General features: G+C 37.4%; 1 protein-coding gene and 1 non-coding gene across 5 annotated transcripts in view; one reads left to right on the top strand and one right to left on the bottom strand.

Annotated features, from left to right (window-relative positions):
- Nucleotides 1–20,449, bottom strand: part of Myom1 (myomesin 1) — a 139,136-nt gene that overhangs the window by 89,919 nt on the left and 28,768 nt on the right. For all 4 annotated transcript variants that reach the window (XM_048806491.1, XM_048806490.1, XM_015482521.2 and 1 more), the window contains 6 exons: nucleotides 16,451–16,700; nucleotides 15,870–16,027; nucleotides 6,805–6,897; nucleotides 4,998–5,086; nucleotides 4,809–4,871; nucleotides 973–1,137 (listed from right to left, as the gene is read on the bottom strand). In XM_048806491.1, coding sequence (XP_048662448.1) covers nucleotides 973–1,137; nucleotides 4,809–4,871; nucleotides 4,998–5,086; nucleotides 6,805–6,897; nucleotides 15,870–16,027; nucleotides 16,451–16,700 — 818 coding nt within the window. The remainder of the gene's footprint in view (nucleotides 1–972; nucleotides 1,138–4,808; nucleotides 4,872–4,997; nucleotides 5,087–6,804; nucleotides 6,898–15,869; nucleotides 16,028–16,450; nucleotides 16,701–20,449) is intronic.
- Nucleotides 13,687–13,759, top strand: Trnaa-agc. The gene has a single exon. It is a non-coding gene; the product is annotated as a tRNA-Ala (tRNA).

Consider the following 20,449-nt stretch of genomic DNA (forward strand, 5'->3'; position numbering starts at 1 on the left):
TCCCTCCCCTCCCCTCTCCTCCCCTCCCCTCCCCTTTCCTTCTCTTTATTTAGACTTTAACCAGACAGGATTTAAAAGGGGAAATAAAAACCTTATTTCTTACTCACACTAAAGTATCATGGCTCTAGAACTCTTTAAAATAAATTAAAGCTAAATAAAGTATCTTAAAGCCAGAGTTAGAGGAAAGGACAGTGGAACAGTTTTTTTTCTGTTCTACCAGCATTGATTTTAATATACCATAAAATGGAAGATCATTTTATCTACTTTTATGTCCTTAAAGAGATGTCAATGTAGGTTGCATATTTTATGTGTAGAATGTACTTATAAAGAGCCTTTAATACATTAAAACAGAAGTGCTAAGGTCTGAATTTCCTCTTAATTGACTCTGATACTTAATAACATCATAAATTTATTGTTTCATAGGATACATATATACATATATATATACATATATATATACATATATATATTTCCAGAAATTTCTATGTCATAAAATTAATTTTAAATTAAATATGCTTTTTTAAAAAAAAATTCTTTCATTTGGTAAAATACCCTTCCTCACAAACCTATCACTTATACCATAGAGATTTTTATTTTTTAGTACCAGGGATTGAACTTAAGGTTGCTTATCTACTGAAACATACCCCCAGCCCTTTTTTATTTTTAATTTTTGAGACAGGATCTTGCTAAGTTGTTTAGGGCCTTGCTAAGTTACTGAGGCTGGCTTTGAACTCACGATCCTCCTGCCTTAGCTTCCTGAGTTGCTGGGATTAGAGGCGTGCACCACTGTACCCAGTGAGTTTTTTTTTTTTTAATCACAAATATATTATAAAAGTGTTGCTGCTTTTATGTCTATGTAAAAACATTTTAAACATACAGCAGGTTGTTCTCTCCCTGATAAGCAGATCTGCAATATGGTCTGCAACCTTTTGTGGGTAAGAACCGAAGTGAGAATTTGTTATGAAGACTCACCATTTCTGTACCACTGGACCTCTGGCTGGAAATGTTTAATTTCAGGAGTGATGACTACCCGACAGCCCAGACTCATTGTCTCTCCCTCTCTCCCAAAAGACACATCGAATTTGTCATCAAAGTGGATCTCAAACTTGGATGCATAACCGTAAGGGGTTACAGCAACTGAACACAACAAAAACAAATATCAGTAATTTCTCTCTTCTTCTTCTTCTTTTTTTTTAAATCCAAGATACACAAGCATTTGCATAAAAACAGGCAAAAAAAAAAGTTGAAATAAAGACTGATCAAATGATTTATCTGGGCAAAAATTTAATTTCATATAAGAAGTAGGTAGAACATACACATACCAAATTGACATGGGAACTCTTGCTTCATTGATCATAGAAACTAAATACTTAGTTTCATTATTGTGATGAACAGAATTTAAAAGGTCAGGTTTAATGTCTTGAATGCAAACTCATATCACATTTAGCCTAGACTTAATATAGTGCAGGCTAGCTGCAACATATGCACTTTTTAATTTTAGATTTTGAGTTATACTATACTGCTGTACTCTTGGGACCAAATAACCACATAAGTTACTCATAAAAACAGTTTTTCAGTAATTTACTTCCTTTTCTTTTCTTTAGTGACCTGATTTTTTTTTTTTTTGTACCAAGGATTGAAATCAGTGGCACTTAACCACTAAGCCACATCCCCAACTCATTTTTGTACTTTATTTAGAGAAAGGATCTCACTGAGTTGCTTAGTGACTTGCTAATTTGCTGAGGCTGGCTTTGAACTTGTGATTCTCCTGCCTCTGCCTCCCAAGTGGCTGGAATTATAGGCGTGTGCCACTGCAGCTGGTTCTTTAATGACCTAAAATTTTTAAGTATTTAAAAATGTAATTGGAAGAAAACTAAAATTTAAAATATATAGCTTAAAAAAGATTATTCTCAATGTATAGATTGGATAAATGCCTGTATCATCAAGTCTCCTCAATTTTAGTTTCTCTTTCCTCAAAGGAAAGGGGGCAGGAAAGAAGTGATGACTTAGTGATTTCATAGGAAACATGGGTGAAATTAAAATTCAAACCCAACTCTCAAACTTAGTCCCTTTCTCTTCATGTTTCATTTCTTTTCCTAACTTCCCTTTGAAAATGCAACCTAGCACTGGGTTCAATTTTGCCAAGTATTGTTCCAAATATTTAATAGCGATCAACGCAGTTAAGCCCCATAATAATCTTCTCAGGTAAGGACTCTTATTATCTCTATTTTATAGTAGAGGAAAGGGAACCCTAGAGGGATTAAATAACTGCCCACATTTACCCACATAGCCAGATTCACTGTACTGGCAGGATGTTCCCAGAAGCTTTGCTCTCTACCAATATAATGCACTGCCTTGAACTGGTGTGTCCCCACAAAACCACTAACCATTGGTGAAATAACTTTTCTCCTAAGAGCGTCTCCCATCTGCCTCATTTCTAAGTGATGATGTTCCACTGAGAACCAAGAAGAGAGTAGATTTGACTAACTCTTGCTCAGCCTTGGAGGGCTGGGCTGGTTCCAGTGCTGCCTGAGGTTTTGAAACCAATAAGGAGGCTCTACAGTGACCTAAAAGCTCCGGCAAGCAGTCTCCTTCTTTCTAGACCGGAGATTAGACTGTCTGGGGTGGCCTTGGGGTTCAGCAGGAAGCCAGCTTTACCAACCAGAAGATAAAATATCTTTCCTTAGTCACTCCCTCAACCCTTTGTCCTGTGTACTTTCCATTATGGCAAAAAACGGTTTAGGGTAGGGTTGGGAAATCTGTGGGCCACATATGGACTTCCTCCTGTTTAGTACCCTTAGGAATTTTTAAAAAATTTTTTTTGATGGTTGAGAAAACATAAAAAGTAAAAGAATATTTTATGACTGAGAAGCCACAGGAAATTGAGAAGCCATAGGAAATTCAAACTCAATGTTCATGGCTAAGTGTTTACTGGAACTCAGCCACACTCCTTCATTTCCCTACTGTTTATGGCTGCTTTCATGTTCAGTGGCAGAGCTGAGTTGTTGCAACAGACACCATATGGCCCAGAAAGCCTAAAATATTTACAATCTAGTCCTTTACAGAAATGTTTGCCAAACCCTGGCTTAAAATACAGTTTAGAATTAAAAAGACAGGCTACAAGTTCTTTTTCTACCACTGTGTGTGGTCTTGTTCCATGATTTAAACTCCAATCTCTTTACTCATCTGGATAGCATAGATAAAAATGCACCTACTTTGTAAGCTTTTGATGAGCTTTAAGTGCATCAGTACATATAAAAATATCTTAGAACAGTGTTTAGAACAACCAATTAATACATGTTAACCATTAGAACAAAACCAAGGGCAGGGAGCTGTGTCTATGATATTTAGCAGCATATTCCAAGCATTTAAACCAGTACCTAATCACATAGCAGGTACTCAATAAACATCAATTGAAAGTACGAGCCCTTTATCTTCTGTTAGGACCAATTTCTAAGTCAGAGGCCAGTCAGAAGAGGCTCGATAAAGTTGATCAGGAAGAGAAGTAGGGTAAGCTGGGCTTTAAGAATCTGGCTTGACAGGAAAGAAAATGTAGAACCGTGAACTATGTATGAGATGGTGATGGAAATGAGCAGGATATATTCAGATGATGGTGGAATGATCAACAGGCCAGTCTTGGGATTGTTGAGAGGTAAGTCGTAGATTCACATTTCCAGCTATTCTATCTCAATTTAAATCAAGTGATGGAAAAAGGGCATGATTTGAGATGGGCTCCTTCCTCACTTCTACCCATCATCCCCAACCACACACGGAACTGATACTAATGATTATAACTTGGAATATTAAAATAAGGGCCATTCCATGAAGCCAGTGAAGTAGGCGTCTACAGATATACATAACTAACCATTTAGGTGAAAGACTGACCTCTGAGAAAAGACCTTCATCAATCATTTTCAAAATCACCATGCATTGTTTAATGTGTGGAAACACGTTCAGGTTTGACTACCTTTTTTCAGCCTGAGCATTGTAAGCATATAAGGATTTCAACAACCATAAGGAGTTTAATTTTAAAATATGAATAAGTTCTCATATAGATAAAATGATTGAAGTTCACAAATTTTCAAATTACCACTGACCAAAATATTTTGAATAGTTTATTGTTTAACCACATTTAGACTGGATTTAAAATTGTACTTTATAAATAGATGTATTTATTGATTGATTCATTATCAAATATCTATGCTGTGCCAGGCAATGGAGTTCAGAGATAAAGGGTTCAGCCTTGCCTTCAAGTGGCTCAAGGACCGGTAGGAGAGATAACTTAAGAGTTAACAGTATCCCATGTCACAGACTCTCAGAGGAGGAGCCATGGCCTCACTGAGGACACCTACTTCTGACTGGATGGGACAAAGGGATAGAGTGGAGGTCAAACATGGTTCCTCAAGGGGGTGATGCTGACCTGAATTTTTAAGGATGAGTGGAATGTTGTGATATAGAGTAGGGGGCATGTGGGGGAGTGTGTGCACACACTTAGCGTGTTTAGTTACATCACTCTGCTCAGGTTTGCACAATGTCTTTCTCAGTTTTAACACAAGAAGACTTAAAATCATTTAAGTCTTGCCATTCTTAGCCTATCATATCTGGCTTTCCAAGTAATTTGACCCCAAAAGAAAACAGTAACCAGAGAATCTAAAACAAGCAAAAACAAAATACCCACAAAACTTAATACATCCATCCTCGCATATATTATATTACATATAGTATCACTTAATTCAGCATTATAGAATAGCTTATTATGCTGTATTTTACATAAAGATGACATTTAACAAATATATTATTCAACTTACAGCTGAGGGGCATGGTAGAAGCCCCAGCATGGAAGCGAGTCTCATCAAACTCTCCTTTATATCCTAGAAAAGAGAAATACATGTGAACTGATTCATGATCAACTTACTGATTTTTTTTTAAACAATCAGAAGAAATTTTGTTAAAAGAAAAAAAAAACACTTTGAATAAAACAAATGCAGCAAACCTACTCTTTACCACAACTGACGCATATGCTGAAAGCTCTCCTTTAACGTTCATCGCTGAGGCCCGGTACTGAGCCGTGTCTTCAAAATCACATCTGAAAGAACATATAGAAACAAATGGCCATCACAGTGACAGACCTGGGTAATTAGTGGCTCTTCTATTGGGGCACTCTTTGCACACACAGCACACTGCCACTCAGTGGCCAACATGTGGCTCTTGGGGGCTCTCCATGAAGCTACTGTCTCTGGTCTGATTACCTGTGGGATTTCATACAGAGCAAGGGACCTACTGCAGTTCCATGCCAGCAGCTCAGTGGGAACAACACTATGGTAAACTTATCTAAAGCTGTTTTGGGAGCAGAAAATGTCCAGCCACGTGCTTTGTGGCAGGTAACTACCTGGAGACGCACTAGAGGGTCTGGCTGCCCTGCTGCCCAGTCTTTTGTGGTGGGTTTCAGTCTGGAGGCCCAGGGAAGAGAAAGAAGCAGCCCCTCCTTAGAGATTCCCACAGTCTCCCTGAGCTGTAAACCTGAGCGAGGTTGGTTTCACATATGGTTCTATGTTCTAGTTTCAAAACACCAGTGAGTGTTTATGCTCCAATTTTACTACCATTCAGATGCACTTGGAATTTCAGCCTACCGCCTAACCCAAGAAATGCCCATTGGAATGTTTTATAAAAATGGAATTAGGGAGAGAGGGATCTCACAGAGAGAGAGGAACCGGCTAAGATTTCAAAGTAGGCTGTTTTGTATCTCATCCCTCCAGTTCCCCATGTTCTCCGTTGTTCCTCAAGGTTTGGTTTCATTTGTATAAACTTACTTCTTCTTATAGAAATTTTACAGACAGCAACAGAACCCAGGAAGGCAAATACAGTAGTCTGACTCATAGTTTTTTAATTTTGAAAGCAGCCACATTGTTCATGGCTGCATCAGTAGAACCACCCTCTGGCAGAAGTGGTGTGACTTAGATCAGGGCCAGCGTTTGGTGAACAACACAAGCCCCTGGGTTCTGTTTGAAGCCAGGTGTCACTTGGGCCAACACCTCTGATCTGGGGAGAAGAATACAAATCTCTTGAGAATGGAATGATGGAAATTTCGCTTGGACATCTCAGTACCCCAAGGTTTTATCTGAACTGAAAAGGGTTGGAGCTTGTTTAATTTTATTTTAATCCATAAAATTTGGTGTGGGTTGCAAAACCATTTGGGGAGACTTGATAAACCTTTGAGGACTTGGAAATTTTGGTGTGGGATCCATGCTCAGATTTTGCTTTAGATTTTTGCTTTACCCTCAAACATCCCAATGTCTCATCGCTTTGCATACATAGATTGACAAGGCACATGGTTTTCCACAGCTCCTGGTGAGCTGAAGGAAAGACAGAACCTTATCTCCAAGTCCAACCTTTCAATGCCACCTACCCCAATCTCTATGGCCTTTTATTGATTAAAATCAAAAGAGTATGACGATGATGTTGATTTAGGACTCTGAAAGGATAACTGGATAGAAATGACTATTTATACAACATATTTTCTTGCTGATGTCTATGGAAATTTGTCCAGTAATGAAAATATGAATAAAAAGATATGAATTAATTTTTCTCCTCATCTTTGACTAAACTCAAATATAAAATCACACTGGGAGGCAGTGTGGGCATGGTAAGGATTAGTCATAAGGATCACTTGTGGGTGTGTAAGAAGCTTCCTATTGTCATCAGGCTGCCCTGGGAGGAGAAGCAGAGAGCGACTGTTAACTGGGTGGTGACAAACTTCCCCGAACGATTGTTGGATGACACACACAAACATTGGTGTTCTCTTACGTGTTGATCTCCAGAGTGTGCATTCCATATCGACTTTCAATAATATACTTTCCAGGGTTTGCATGGACATTTATTGGCACCTGATTTTTATACCTGTAAGATGATGGAAATGAAATGAATCTACTGACGTGCAAATAACTTCATGATTAAACACACACATCCAATTCTTCTTCTTGCGGGGACACCTTCTATAAATAAGGCCCCGAGGATAGCAGCGGCATCTATCTAATAAATATAAATTATATGAGCTTAAAGAAAATGCACTTGCAATACAGTGAAATTTCTTGCTGAAGTACTTTCCCTTCTTCCATAAAATTTACTTGAAAAACATGAACTATTCAGAACAATATGGATGAATCTTATGTACCTCTTGTTAATGGAAAAACCCGATTACAAAAGAGCACAGAGTGTAATAAGTGCAAAACCAAAAAGACCAGATAATGCAGCTGAAGGTCAGGATAGTTATTTCCTGGAGTGAAGGGTGGGGTGTAAAAAAAGCATCTTGGGTACTGATAATGTCTGGTTTCTTGATTTGGGTGCTGTTACACAGGTTTCTTGTTAGAGGTGTACACAGTCTAAAATTCACCAAAACTCTATATTTATATGTAACATACACTTTGTTGTGTATGTGTCAATAAAAAAAAAGCTAAAAATTGACCATTGTTGACATAACAATGGAGGTTTCATGTTTGGCTCACTGTGTGAGATGAAAGTAAAATGTTCTTCTTGCTAACATTCTTGCATGTCATTATTCAAAACAACGTCATTATTACTGAAAGATCATTATATTTAAGTGGTTTATTCTATGTCATAAACAAACATGGTTCTTACTTCGGAAAAACTTATAAAGTAGAAAAGGAAACTCCTCTCAAAAGCTAAAAGCTTCTCTTTTTCTGACTGTTCCATGGGTGGTTAAGCCTCTCAGTCCCCAGAGGGTGGGTTGGGTCACACACATCTGTAAGTAGCAACTGGATTCTTTCCATGTCCTCATGTTCTCAGGAGCCAGTGGTTATGCTTATCTCCTTAAACCAATTCTTCCCAAAAGAGGAGCTGGGTTTTCCTTTGAGACACCCCAATTCACGTGTACAAGTAATACTAATAACCACAAATGATAGAGTATTCACCAAGTGCTCTATGCCTAGGCAGAATCCGTAAGTTCAGTCCTTGCAACTACCATATGAGGTAATGCTTCCTTTGGTTGACAGAAGAAGAAACCAAGGCATCGAGAAATTAAGGAACTTGCCCCACACTGCACAGCTAGGAAGAGCAGAGCTGGGATTTAAACCCAGACAATCTGGCTCCTGACCCTATGGATTTCTGCATTTTCCAATTATTCTCTATGGAACTGCATACTTTTGGAAATGATTATAAGGATATTTAGGAGCAGGGAAAGTGGTGGAAAGAGACAGAAAGAATATCAGCGTTAGCCAGTTCTTTCCTCTCCCTAACTCCTCTCTCTCTCTCTTTCTCTTTTGTGTGTATGTGCGCACACACACACACACACTCACACACACCCTGTGCCCTCACTGTGGTTTTTGGATGGGTTTGTCCCCCAGGGAATGTGTCAGAAGCTTGGTCCTCAATGTGGTGGTATTATGAGTGGAACCTCTTAAAAGTGATTGGGTGCAAAGTCATTTGGGTCATTACCCTTAGCATTGTTAAAGTATTTCTGACGATCCTGGTTAGTTCCACGAGAGTGAATTGTTATAAAAGAGCAAGCCCGGTCCCTCCTTAGCCTTTGCCACTCTGTGATTTTCACTTCTTGCATTAACTCTCACCATGATGCCATTTGCTATGTTATGACAGAGCTAAGAAGGACACTCACCAGAACTGGCAACTTGTTGTTTGGATTCAGCCTCCAAAACTGTGAGCTAAATAAATCTCTTTCTTTTACAAAACATCCAGCCTTAGTTTTTGTTATAGCAATGGAAAACTAATAGAGTTTCTAAAGCAAAATCATTCATTTTTATTGTTGTTGTTTTTTTATTTTGAGACTGGGTCTCACTAAGTTTCCCAGTCTGGCTTTGAACTTGCCATCTTCCTGCTTTAGGCCCCAAAAGAGCTGCAGTAACAGGTGTGGGGCCCCTTGCCTCAATACATTATTCATTTTCTTCACCTTGCTCACTCTCCTTTCTAAGCAAAATTTCAACTCATCCTTCAAGATTCGGATCAAATGGCACTTCTTCAATAGACTCCTCCTTAAAAATCCCACACAATATGAATAATCAATCAGGATTACTTGGTTCAAATTGCTAACTATAAGATTTATCAAAATAATGATTGGATCTGTGTTTCCTCTATTAGGTTGCCAGTCCCCTGATGAGGACTGTCTCTGATCCATATTTATTTCTAGTCCCACTCTTGAAGCAGGATGAGTCATGGGGCAAATAGTAGGTACTCAGTGTTGGTTAATTAGATAGAAGACAATTACTGTGTGATGCAATAGATAAATTGTAGCTTCATCATTTTTTTCTGAAAGAATGGAATTCTGACAAGCATATCCTTCATGCTAGGGATAATTTTAAAGAAGTACATACAAAGAGAGGAAGCTGAGGCATTTGCTTCTCTCAGATGTGAGTTGAAGAGGGTTAGTCTAGCTACAGTCGCAGCTGCACAGCAGGTGTAGTTGCATAACCCTCTCCCCCACCCACAGAAGGCATTGCTACCACAAACTGTTTCCTGCCAGCCCAGAAGCCACTTCGGGCAGCTGTCTCCCCACAGGGCTCTAAACAAGGAGGACTATTTGATCAGAGATGGATTGTCAAAAGAAATCTCCTGGCCACCCCTAATCTTCAACAGTCCCCATTTTGATAAATGACAGGGTAGAACAGGTTGATTAGCATGTTCTTGGATTGGATTGGTTTAGGTCATTTCATATTCCACCAGGAAGCTCCCTCTTGCTCCATATTTTCATGTGCTGAAGGCTTTTCAGTAGCTCTTCTCAGCACAAGGAGACCAATATGACACTAAATACTGTGGCAAGTGCTGCTTGACCAAGGGACAGAGTGACACTCAAGTTGGCTTTGGGTCAACAATGCTGTTCATATCTCTATAAAGTTTGAGTTAAAATGGTATTTTGCAATTCCCAGGGTACTGCCCAACTTAGCACCTTGATGACTTTCCCCCAGCTAAATATTTCCCCCACCTAAACACTCAACGACTCTTCTAATGTGACCACCTGGCAAAGAAAATTGGTTTTATGTATACACACAACGCTCTGACTGGGGAGCTTCCAGTCTTTCCTCTGGAACTCTGGATGTCAAAGGAGGAAACTGTGGGCTAAAGCAATAGAAAGGATGAAGTCAAAAAGCAACTTCATTCTATTCTCCAAGGAGTTTCATTGATGAGGCACTCAGGTTTGGGGTCCATTGAGATTGGCCATTTTCAGTCTTCAGTTAGAGAAGAAAGAAGGACCTGCAGCCTGCTCTGTATACACTTTGCCACTTGTTATTTCTGGAAAATGAAATTCCAAACTGGACAGTCATTGGCTAATTTTAGAGAGTGATCTATACCTTGGGATTATTTGTCAAAGGATTTCTTAAATCCTTGCAAATATGTAGATGTATGCCATTTCCATTATGATTTTCAAGTAGTTCATTAAACTATCAGTTAATGAGCTTTCAGGATACTGTAAGTATTTCTAGAATAACAAATCTGCCACCAGTGAATTTTGTCACCTTCTGTACAAATGTCAGCTCAGATGTCAGACTGACTTTGATAAAGAGAAGTTACAGTGAAAGCTCTTCGGCTGAGCAAAACACAATCAAGCCTTCGTAATAGTTTTTATTTTTAATCAACAAACATTTCATACCAAAATGATCTTGAACATTTTAAATCTCACCACAAATGGAACTGGTGCTTAAAATCCAACCTTAAATATTGAATAAATAGCTAATACCTACTTTAAAATTATCTGAAAGATCTATCCCATTAGGATAGATTTGGAGTTAAATAAGAAAACCCTAAAATAAACTCCCATACCCTTAGGTTGGGAACTGATAATAATTTGCAAATAATGTTCGTTAACTATTTTAAGTTTAGGTTGTTTTCCTATGATAATATGATAGGAACTGCTAAATTTAAATATATATATAGTAAATAGCTTTAATCTTGCAAATAAATTCAATGCATATAATTTCATGAGAGAATATACAAATTCTCAAAATTTGCAAATATAGAAGTTCTACAAATCTCTAGAATCTTCCTACATTTAAAATATTTTATTCCTAGGTTTTGAATTAAATGCTTAATGATCATTTTCATCAAGTGTCTATTTGACAGTGACTTTTGGACTAAGGAGTTACATACAAATATCTTGTTTAAGGGTCTAGTCAGGACCCGACATAGATTTGAAAACACAGGTGTGGAGTGAATAAATGAATATTACTCACTAATACCAATATATTGCTACAATGAGTTGCTCTATATCCCTGCAGGCTACAATCAAAATCTCCATTGATGCCAAGAGCAATGGTGCACACCTGTAAACCCAGCAGCTTGTGAGGCTGAGGCAGGAGGATCTCAAGTTCAAAGCCAGCCTCAGCAACTTAGCAAGGCCCTAAGCAACTTAGTGAAAAGCTTTCTTAAAATAAAAAATATAAAAAGGCTGGGGATGTGGCTCAGTGATTAAGCACCCCTAGGTTCAATCAATCCCTGGTACCAAAAAAAAAACTCCATTGACAAATTTGTTTTAGTCCTCAAATCAGAAATCCAATTAAATCTGGCCCTTTAAAAAAAGGGCCGAATTGCCAGGCATGGTGATGCACATCTGTAATCCCTGCAACTCAGGAGGCTGAGGCAGGAGGATCAAAAGTTTGAGAACAGACTCGAAAAGTTAATGAGGACTTAAGCAACTTAGAAAGACCCAGTCTCCAATCTGATTCAATTGTATATGTCAAGATCATTGTACTGTTATGTGTAACTAATTAAAACAAAATAAATAAATAAATAAATAAAAGAAAGACCCTGTCTCAAAACATAAAATAAAAGGGCTGAGATTGTTGCTCAGTGGCTAGCCCGTGGGGCTTCAATACCTGATACAAAAAAAAAAAAAAAAAAAAAAAAAAGGCAAAATTAAGACAATTTTCTCCTTTTATTTATTTTTTTGGCAGGGGAGTTACCAGGGATTGAATTCAGGGGCATTCAACCACTGAGCCACATCCCCCTATTTTGTATTTTATTTAGAGACAGGATCTCACTGAGTTGCTTAGCACCACACTTTTGCTGAGGCTGGCTTTGAACTCGTGATCCTCCTACCTCAGCCTCCTGAGTTGCTGGGATTACAGGTGTGTGCCTGTAATTTTCTCTTTTTAAAAAGACCTTCTTTCTTCTCTCCTATCTAATGTAATTTAAAAAATCTGACTAGGTAATATACTGATCTGCTCCAAGACCCAGAAGATATAAAAGATACAGAGCAAACAGCCTGTTTCCTGATACCATCCCTTTTGTCCCCTTCTACTTGACTCCTCCCTGAGAGTCCATTGCTCCTCTCAGGTTCTTACATATTTCATTATGCAAATTTCAGTATGCAAATAAAACAAATACAAACATAAATTCTTTTTTTCTCTCCTAACAGATTATAATGCAAGTTATTACCTAAAAATGGCCTATCAGGTGTTAAAACTTTGGTTTTACCACTAAATAAATAATTTCCTTCTATGTTGACACAGCTCCCCTCTAGGTGGCTGGTTTCACCATGGTGTGGCTCAGCATCCTCTGCCACCAACTTTCCTATTGAATCCAACTCATAAACAGGCTGCCCTCTGCTCTGAGTTGGGAAGAGGATGGTGCTGGCGTCCTCCCTGCACCTGGCCTTGATGAGTGACATGTGCTCCTGCCATTTAGTGCCCTCTGGGTAACCTCTGGTTCCACTTAAATAGAAGTCGTAATCTGGGATTGGCTGAAGAGTAGCTGCTACATGTTCATGGTAGTTGTTAGACCTCAGGGATTCCCATGACCTAACTGTGCCCAGTGGAAACTTGGAGTCAAACCCTCTTTGGAAAGGGTTCTGAGAGAATCAGGCCCCTGCACACGAGCCTTTGAAAGACATGACTCAGGATTTAACTGTTAGGACTGGGTGTACCTTAAAGCATCATCCCAAACGTATTCTTTTCATTTACCTCCTGCTATTCAGAAAGGGCATCCCCAGTATTTCCTGCATACTATACTCAAGATTTGGCCCAGGAAGCTGCAATTAGGTACTAAAAAGTCATAAATGGCAGCAAAGTAATCACCAGTAACCTTGTTTCTTGTTTGGATTGTGGCTTCCCTGCTCTTTGAGGAGAACCTTACTGAAGAGGGCATACTCTGCCAGCATTACAAAACAGCTTAGAGCTCCAGATAGACTTTTGAAAAAGGCAACACATCCCACAAAGAATCTACTCCCACAGGTAGATTGACCTGGAAATGAATGAGGCTTAAATTTAAGGGTATCTCCCCAACGTGGGGCCCTGCAAGGCCTTAGGCCTAATTTATACTACCAGCCTTATAGTCTTTTTTGTAAAGAGCATCTCCCAAATTGTGTAAGTTTCCTGTCCCACAAACCTGGATCTGACCCTGTTCATTGCCATAGCCTACTGTCGATTATCTTTGAGTTCATTATCCAAATTTCATTCACCCAGGGACAAATCTTGTTTTCGAAGTAGTTTAGCTATTTTCTTAGTTGTCCTCTGTGCGGTTTTTTGTTTTTTTGTTTTGTTTTGTTTTGTTTTAATATTTATTTTTTCCATTCAGTTTGCAAGATGAGACTTCCTGTGAAATATTCTGTCCCTCCTGGGAGAACTTACAGTAAGAAACTGAGTCCCAGTGATGGCTGCTTTGCTTCAGGCTAGAAGGAGTTGCTACTCTGAAATTCCATGAAATTAAAACTAAAGCATCTGGGGCTGGGGTTGTGGCTCAGTGGTAGAGCGCTTGCCTAGCATGCGTGAGGCCCTGGGTTCGATCCCCAGCACCACACAAACAAACTAAATAAACAAAATAAAGTTATTGTGTCCATCTACCATATATATATATGACTAAAGCATCAAGGGGGGTTTTGAGTCTAGAGGAAGCTCTTCCAGCTCTCCAATCCTCTGAGACAAAGCAAAATCAATAAAGACACATGTGAAGGATTTGGGGGACAATTTGTAGTACTTCTTAGCTCTTAGTATAACTGAAAATGGACAGTGCTGTTTTTAACTTTAACTAGGATTCTAAGGGTCATCAGTGTGGTCATCTCATATTTTTTTCTGGGGAGTTTGTTTTGTTTGTTTTTCAGTTATTTTGTTGCCAGGCCAGCCAAGTACAGTGGAGGGAGTTTAATCTCTAAAGTTGAGTTCTGCCTCTGAAATCACATCCTTCTGGCTTAATAAGACCATCAGTGATAGGTGGTTGGATTTCTTGTTCCATATGCCTTGCACAGGATAAATGACTGCTTAAGAAATTAATATTTATTTCCCGGAGACGACTTTGCACCCTTTTGAAAAATATCTTTTAATTCTTAAAAGGCAAGAAAAGAAAGATAGGAAAATATGTAATGTCTATATCTACTGAATTAAGGATGCTGTTTATTCATTTATTATTAATATATTTTAATTTACAAAATAAGAGGAATTTTTATTGACCAAATAATATTTCTGGGAGTTGAAAACTTATTAGTCATGGATTTCTTCATTTTTATTTTTTGCATTTTTAAAAATTTGTTCTAATTAGCTATACATGACAATAGAATGCACTATATTACATTACATATAAAAACAGTATAATTACTTATTCTTCTGGTTGTACATGATGTAGATATTCATGAATTTTTATAATAAAGCTTGGATTTTCTTTTTTTGATGGGAAGTAATCAAGTTTTGTTTGTTTGTTGTGGTGCCAGGGACTAGGGGACTAGACAAGTCTCACACAGCCAGTGCTCTATCACTGAGCCATACCCCCAGCCCAGTAAGCTGTTTTAGGAGGACATGTTCCTTTAAAGAGCCAAATGAAGCAATTCCACTGTCACAAAGAGGGGTGGGACAAAGGCAGTCTTATTTCTAACTTACTTTTATATTCTAAAACACGTAAATTAAAAAAAAATAAAACATAAATTTAAAAATTACATTGTTTGCCTTAATAATTCATAGCCAGTATTGGTTTTTAATTTTTTGGCTTTCAAAGTCAAAAATCCCTTGAAAGAGTTTGCATACACAGAAAAATTGTAAGTAAATCCAGAACTTTCAAAGACAAATTGATATTGCAGGTGAATCTTTTTTTAAAAAATTATTCATTTTTAGTTTTAGGTGGACACATATCTTTATTTTGTTTTTATGTGGTGTTGAGAATCGAACCCAGTGCCCCACGCATGCATGCTAGGTGAGCGCACTACCACTTGAGCCACATCCCCAGCCCTTTTTTTTTTTGCTCAATGACGCTCACATTTCTGCTCTTTGTGGCAGATATTTTTCCTTTTCCATACTCAAGACATAGGACAGGAAAATGATAAGCTGAAGGATCACAAAGGCATTGACAATTGCATTAGAATGTATAATGGAAGGAGAAAAGGTGTGCTTATTCTTTATGGAAAAATAATGTCTTAGGGCCCCATATGGGACACTATCTCCCATTCAATTCCTTCCTTTGTTTGATGTCAGAAAGCACTCTGGGCCTCAGCTCCCATAAGAGGGAGTGATAGAGGCTTTCTGGATTTTAGGTTGTTTTTTGAAGGTAACATTGCTTCTGAATGTTACTTTCTTTTTGAAGGTAACATTGCTTCATACTATATTGTAAAGTGTGCCAAGGGAAGCAGATTTTTATGGTCCATAGAGGTTATAGACATATTTGGTATGCAAATATGTATAAAATAAAGACCCGTATCACAATAGAATTGTAAAGTATTATAATCTATTGTATGTATACAAGATTGTTTTCTTATTTCCATACATGATAATTCATCTCAATATCCTCTTTTCATTTTTTTTGAAAACTTTTGCAAACTTATAGATGCTCCCATTGACCCTTGTATATTGATAGTGCAGTATGCTTTCACTAGAGGTAAACTTAACTTTGTGTAATTGATTCTATTAGTTTTCATAAAGATGACATACCATGTGACACGAGGTTCTGGCCAGCCGGCTACAGAGCAGTGTAATTTTACATTCTCTTTCTCCCAAACCGTGTGGGAACGAGGCTTAATAATAAACTCAGGAGCATGGAGAAGATGGTCTTCATTCAACTTATCATGGTATGCCTGGGTTTCTTCTAACTGAAAATAAACAAACAAACAAGCATGATTATCAAAATACTACAAAAAATAAAGTAACTTCTGTTACTAAAAGAGCAGTAGAAGCCAGTATTTTTATTTTTCCAGTTGGAACCTTATTTTTCCATTCCCTTTCTCCCTTAAAAAAAAAATGCAGTTACTTAACATTTTAAACTTGAGCAATGTATTTTACTTCCAGAAGATGGATTTCTTAAGTCTTTAAAACCTTAATTTTTTAAAAAATCTGAAATTCTGTGAAATGTTAAACTATTTAGTTTGCCTTTCTGTGGCCTACACATGTTAATGTCTTTTTTCTTACTTTTTTCGATAAGACCACATATTTCTTCATTGAAAACAGATCAGTCTTTATCTACACACAAACACAACTTCTTACATTGTAATCAGCATCAAACTGTGTTTTCTTACTGTTTTTCTCAGTGACAGGCGCTCTGCCTTTTCTCGAATTGCAACTTTCCTTGACTTCTTTTCAAAAGTTTCCTCTTGTTGAAGGGTGGACGTGGCCTGTTTGGACACTGTGGACTGTTTAGACGCCGTGGACTGTTTGGATGCTGTGATTCCTTCCTCACTAGCGAGAAGATTCCTCTGGGCTATATAAGCAGCAGCTTCTTTAATTCTTTCTTCTTCCGTATCTGTAATTCCACTGACATGTACTTGGCTAAAACACAATAATAGTAAAATGTGGATATTGGGATGGCAGTAATAAGATTGCCTCCTTTTACTAAGTTCAAGGATCCAGAACTCAGAATGGTGACCAAGAAAAACCTGACATAGAACAACCTGGTAAACCAGGAGCTGACTCTTCCCATATAGTAGTGGTCTTCTCCTTAACAAATGATCATAGTAACAACAACAGCAATAATACTTATTAAGGTTCTGGTGCTTTTCACGTAGATTATCTCATTTTATTTTATTCACATGAAAATCCATGAGGTAAATAATAGCACTTCTACTTTCGATATATGGTAACTGGGTTCTGAGAAGTTAGATAACTTGCCCAAGCCTGTTTTACTAGTTAGTGTATCCAAATACAATAATACATGAAGTTATGATTTCATTTCCAGAAGACTTTATTCCAGTTTATGTGCCCATGCTCCTGGTATATGACTACTTGATTTGGATTCCATAACTCAGCTGAGACAATGTCCTGCTCAAAGATGTTCAATGTTTAAATATGTTCTAGATTACATGAGAGCCAATGCCTGCTAGATTTCTTTCTCAGATAGTAAATGTCATGTATGTACATGACATTACATGTGTGTGTGTTTAATACGACAATCATTTGTGCTTGTACATAGCCCTGATGAGAAGAAATGATCAAATTTGCAATGAAAGTTGTGGTATTTATAAAAAGGACTTGCTGGTGATGACAGATGAGTGGTAACATCCAAAAGTACTATGCTTAGTGTCCTTGTTTATGAGAGAATCGTGTGGTGATTTATTAATGTTGCCAAAACTATTCTGGTTATTTTTAGTCTCCTCCAATGCCTTTGTTGAAAACACCATTAGATATTTCAGTGAGAAAGTGTATTAATTATACTGAAGATTCCCTTGAAATTAAATCTACTTTGGTCTCTTAAGTCAGAATTGTACATTTGATTTTTCTTATAAGAATTACTTCAGAATTTACACTAATACTGCCACAGTGTTTATGGGTTCCTAGCGCCTGACTCTGCAGTTTACTGAGAAGTGGAACTCAATATTTGCCCAAGTTTTAAATTTCTCATGGAATATTAGTAAAACATCTGGAAGACAACATTAGTCCATTTGGTTTCTGACTAAACTTAGTGATTAAATTTTAACTTTTTCTCTATCTTTCCAGGTATCAACAAGATAGTCTACACTATGGAATTTAGTAATATATACACTATAATTTAGTAGAGGGAAAAGAAAAATAAAAATTTTTAGCTTAGTGTCCTGACATTATTACCTTTAATATTTTCTTTTGAATGAGATAGGAAATAAAGAATTAGTAAGTGAATGCAAAACAAAGCATCAAAGAAATTTGTTTGGAATTCTCTATGGAAGTCGACATATAACAGAGAGATTTGAAATGGGCTCTATAATATGATTTGATACATATCATGATGGACCATATGCAATGCTAGTCTTGCCCCAAGTTGAGACAACTCTAACTGAAAGAACTTCAAGTATAAGTTCTCATTACCTTGAACTGTGGAAATATTGAGTGCTCAGAGGGCAGAAAGGAGTCACGGCCTCTGTGTACCAATAAACTAAATCTCAAAAACCAACCAAACAAAAAACCCCAAACATGTAATTATTTAATATGAGAATTCAAATGTACTTTAAAAAAATATGTTGGGCCCTGGTCAATAGGGATATTCTACTTTAAGTAAATACAGGGGATATTGATGATATCCTTCTGTAATCTGGGCACAAGAGCAAGAAATGTGGTATTAATATGTTAACAAAACACACTGCTATAAAGCAAAAATCAATTAAAAACTTCTTAATACTCTGCATATCTCTAATGGCCTGAATTCAAAACCTATTGCTGAACTAAGCAATCAGCCTACGTACTCAGTAGAGGAAAGAGACCACGGGGTGGGAGTGGGGGGAGGGGAAAGTGCAGGGAGGTGATATTGACCAAACTATATTGTTACATTGTGTGCATGTATGAATATGTAATAATAAATCCCCCCATTATGTACAACTATAATGCATCAGTAAAACAATGTGTGTGTGTGTGAGAAACCTTATTGCCAACACAAAGCCAAATCAACTTACCAGAGTACAAAAAGGGGAATTCATGCAGAAGAAATGATGTTTTCCAGAAACAAACTATAATTACAGAAAACACGGACAGTGCATTGGCCAGTCTTGGGAGGACTTCAGTTCTTTCATTACCAACCATGTGACTTCTAGCAAGTCACTAACCATTGACGCTCTTGTCCAAAAAAAATGATATGCTAATACATTCTAGGGTTGTATGGAGGATTTAGCAAGATAAAACAGATATTCAACAAATATTAATTGCTTTCCTATTTTCTTCTCAGATTGTAAATATCATTAACACCATTTTGAAAAGTTATTTTCAACATAGTAACAAAAGACAGGAGATCAATCCATATAAAAAAATAAGAACTGGAGATAAACCCTTGAAGATCAATTTTTTCACATTTTCTTTTATCACACTGTATTATGAAATATCATTTCTTGAGATTGGCCTGGAAGATGCAAATCCATTTAGTGGGGAAAGCACAGGGAGAAGACATTAGGAGCAAGAAACTTCATTTTGTGCCCTCTCAGGTAATGAGATATATCTTGCAGGCTAAGTTGATGTGGTTTTTAAATGATTTTTTTTTTTTTTTTTTTTTTGGTGCAGAGGATTAAACCCAGGACCTTGAGCATGTTAAGCACATGCTCTACCACTAAGCGCTACACTCCCAGCCTCATTAAATTTTTTCCAAACAGAGTGGGGGAAAAGAGCAAAAACAAAACAAAACAAACAAACAAACAAAACCCCAAAACATTCTACTTCTAGGCTAGCCAACTCCTATAATGAATACAAGTGTACATTAAAATACTGTGCATGTGACGAGGATATAGGGAAAAAGTTACACTTATACATTGCTCCTGGGACTGCAAATTGGTGCAACCACTCTGGAAAGCAGTATGGAAAGTCTTTAGAAAATTTGGAATGGAACCACCATGTTACCCAGCTATCCCACTCCTAGGTTTATAACTCAAAGGACTTAAAATCAGTATATTACAGTGATACAGCTACATCAATGTTTATAGCAGTTCAATTCCCAATAGCTAAGCTATGGAACCAACCTAGGTGCCCTTTAATAGATGAACAGGTGAAGAAATTGTGATACACACACACACACACACACACAAGAATATTGCTCAGCTTAAAGTAGAATAAAATGACAGCATTTGTTGGTAAATGGATGGAACTGAAGAATATCATGCTAATCCGATCCCAAAGAACCAAAGGCAGATTGTTTTCTCTGATATGCAGATGCTAAATCACAATAGTGGGAAGCAGTGACTAGGAAGAATAGAGGTTCTTTGGATTAGACAGGAGAGTGAAGAGAGGGGCAGAGGTATGGGGATTAGGAATGATAGTAGAATGAATCAGACACTATTACCTATGTGCATATATGACTGATGTGATTCTACATCATTACAACCAGAAGAATGAGAAGTTACAGTCCGTTTAGGTATGATGTAGCAAAATGCATTCTACTATCATGTAGAAATAATTAGAACAAATAATAAATAAATAAATTAAATTACTGTGAATGGGCTTAGTCTGGGCAAGCATATTTAGCACTATAAAAATGTTTCTCTGAAAAGTTCAGTTCAAAAAAAAAAATCAAGGATGTCAGATAAAAAAACCAAAACTTGAATGCTAGTAAGTCCCTTTACCTTCCTAAT

Source organism: Marmota marmota, unplaced genomic scaffold (assembly GCF_001458135.2).
Source record: "Marmota marmota marmota unplaced genomic scaffold, marMar, whole genome shotgun sequence".
Classification (NCBI taxonomy): Eukaryota; Metazoa; Chordata; class Mammalia; order Rodentia; family Sciuridae; genus Marmota; species Marmota marmota.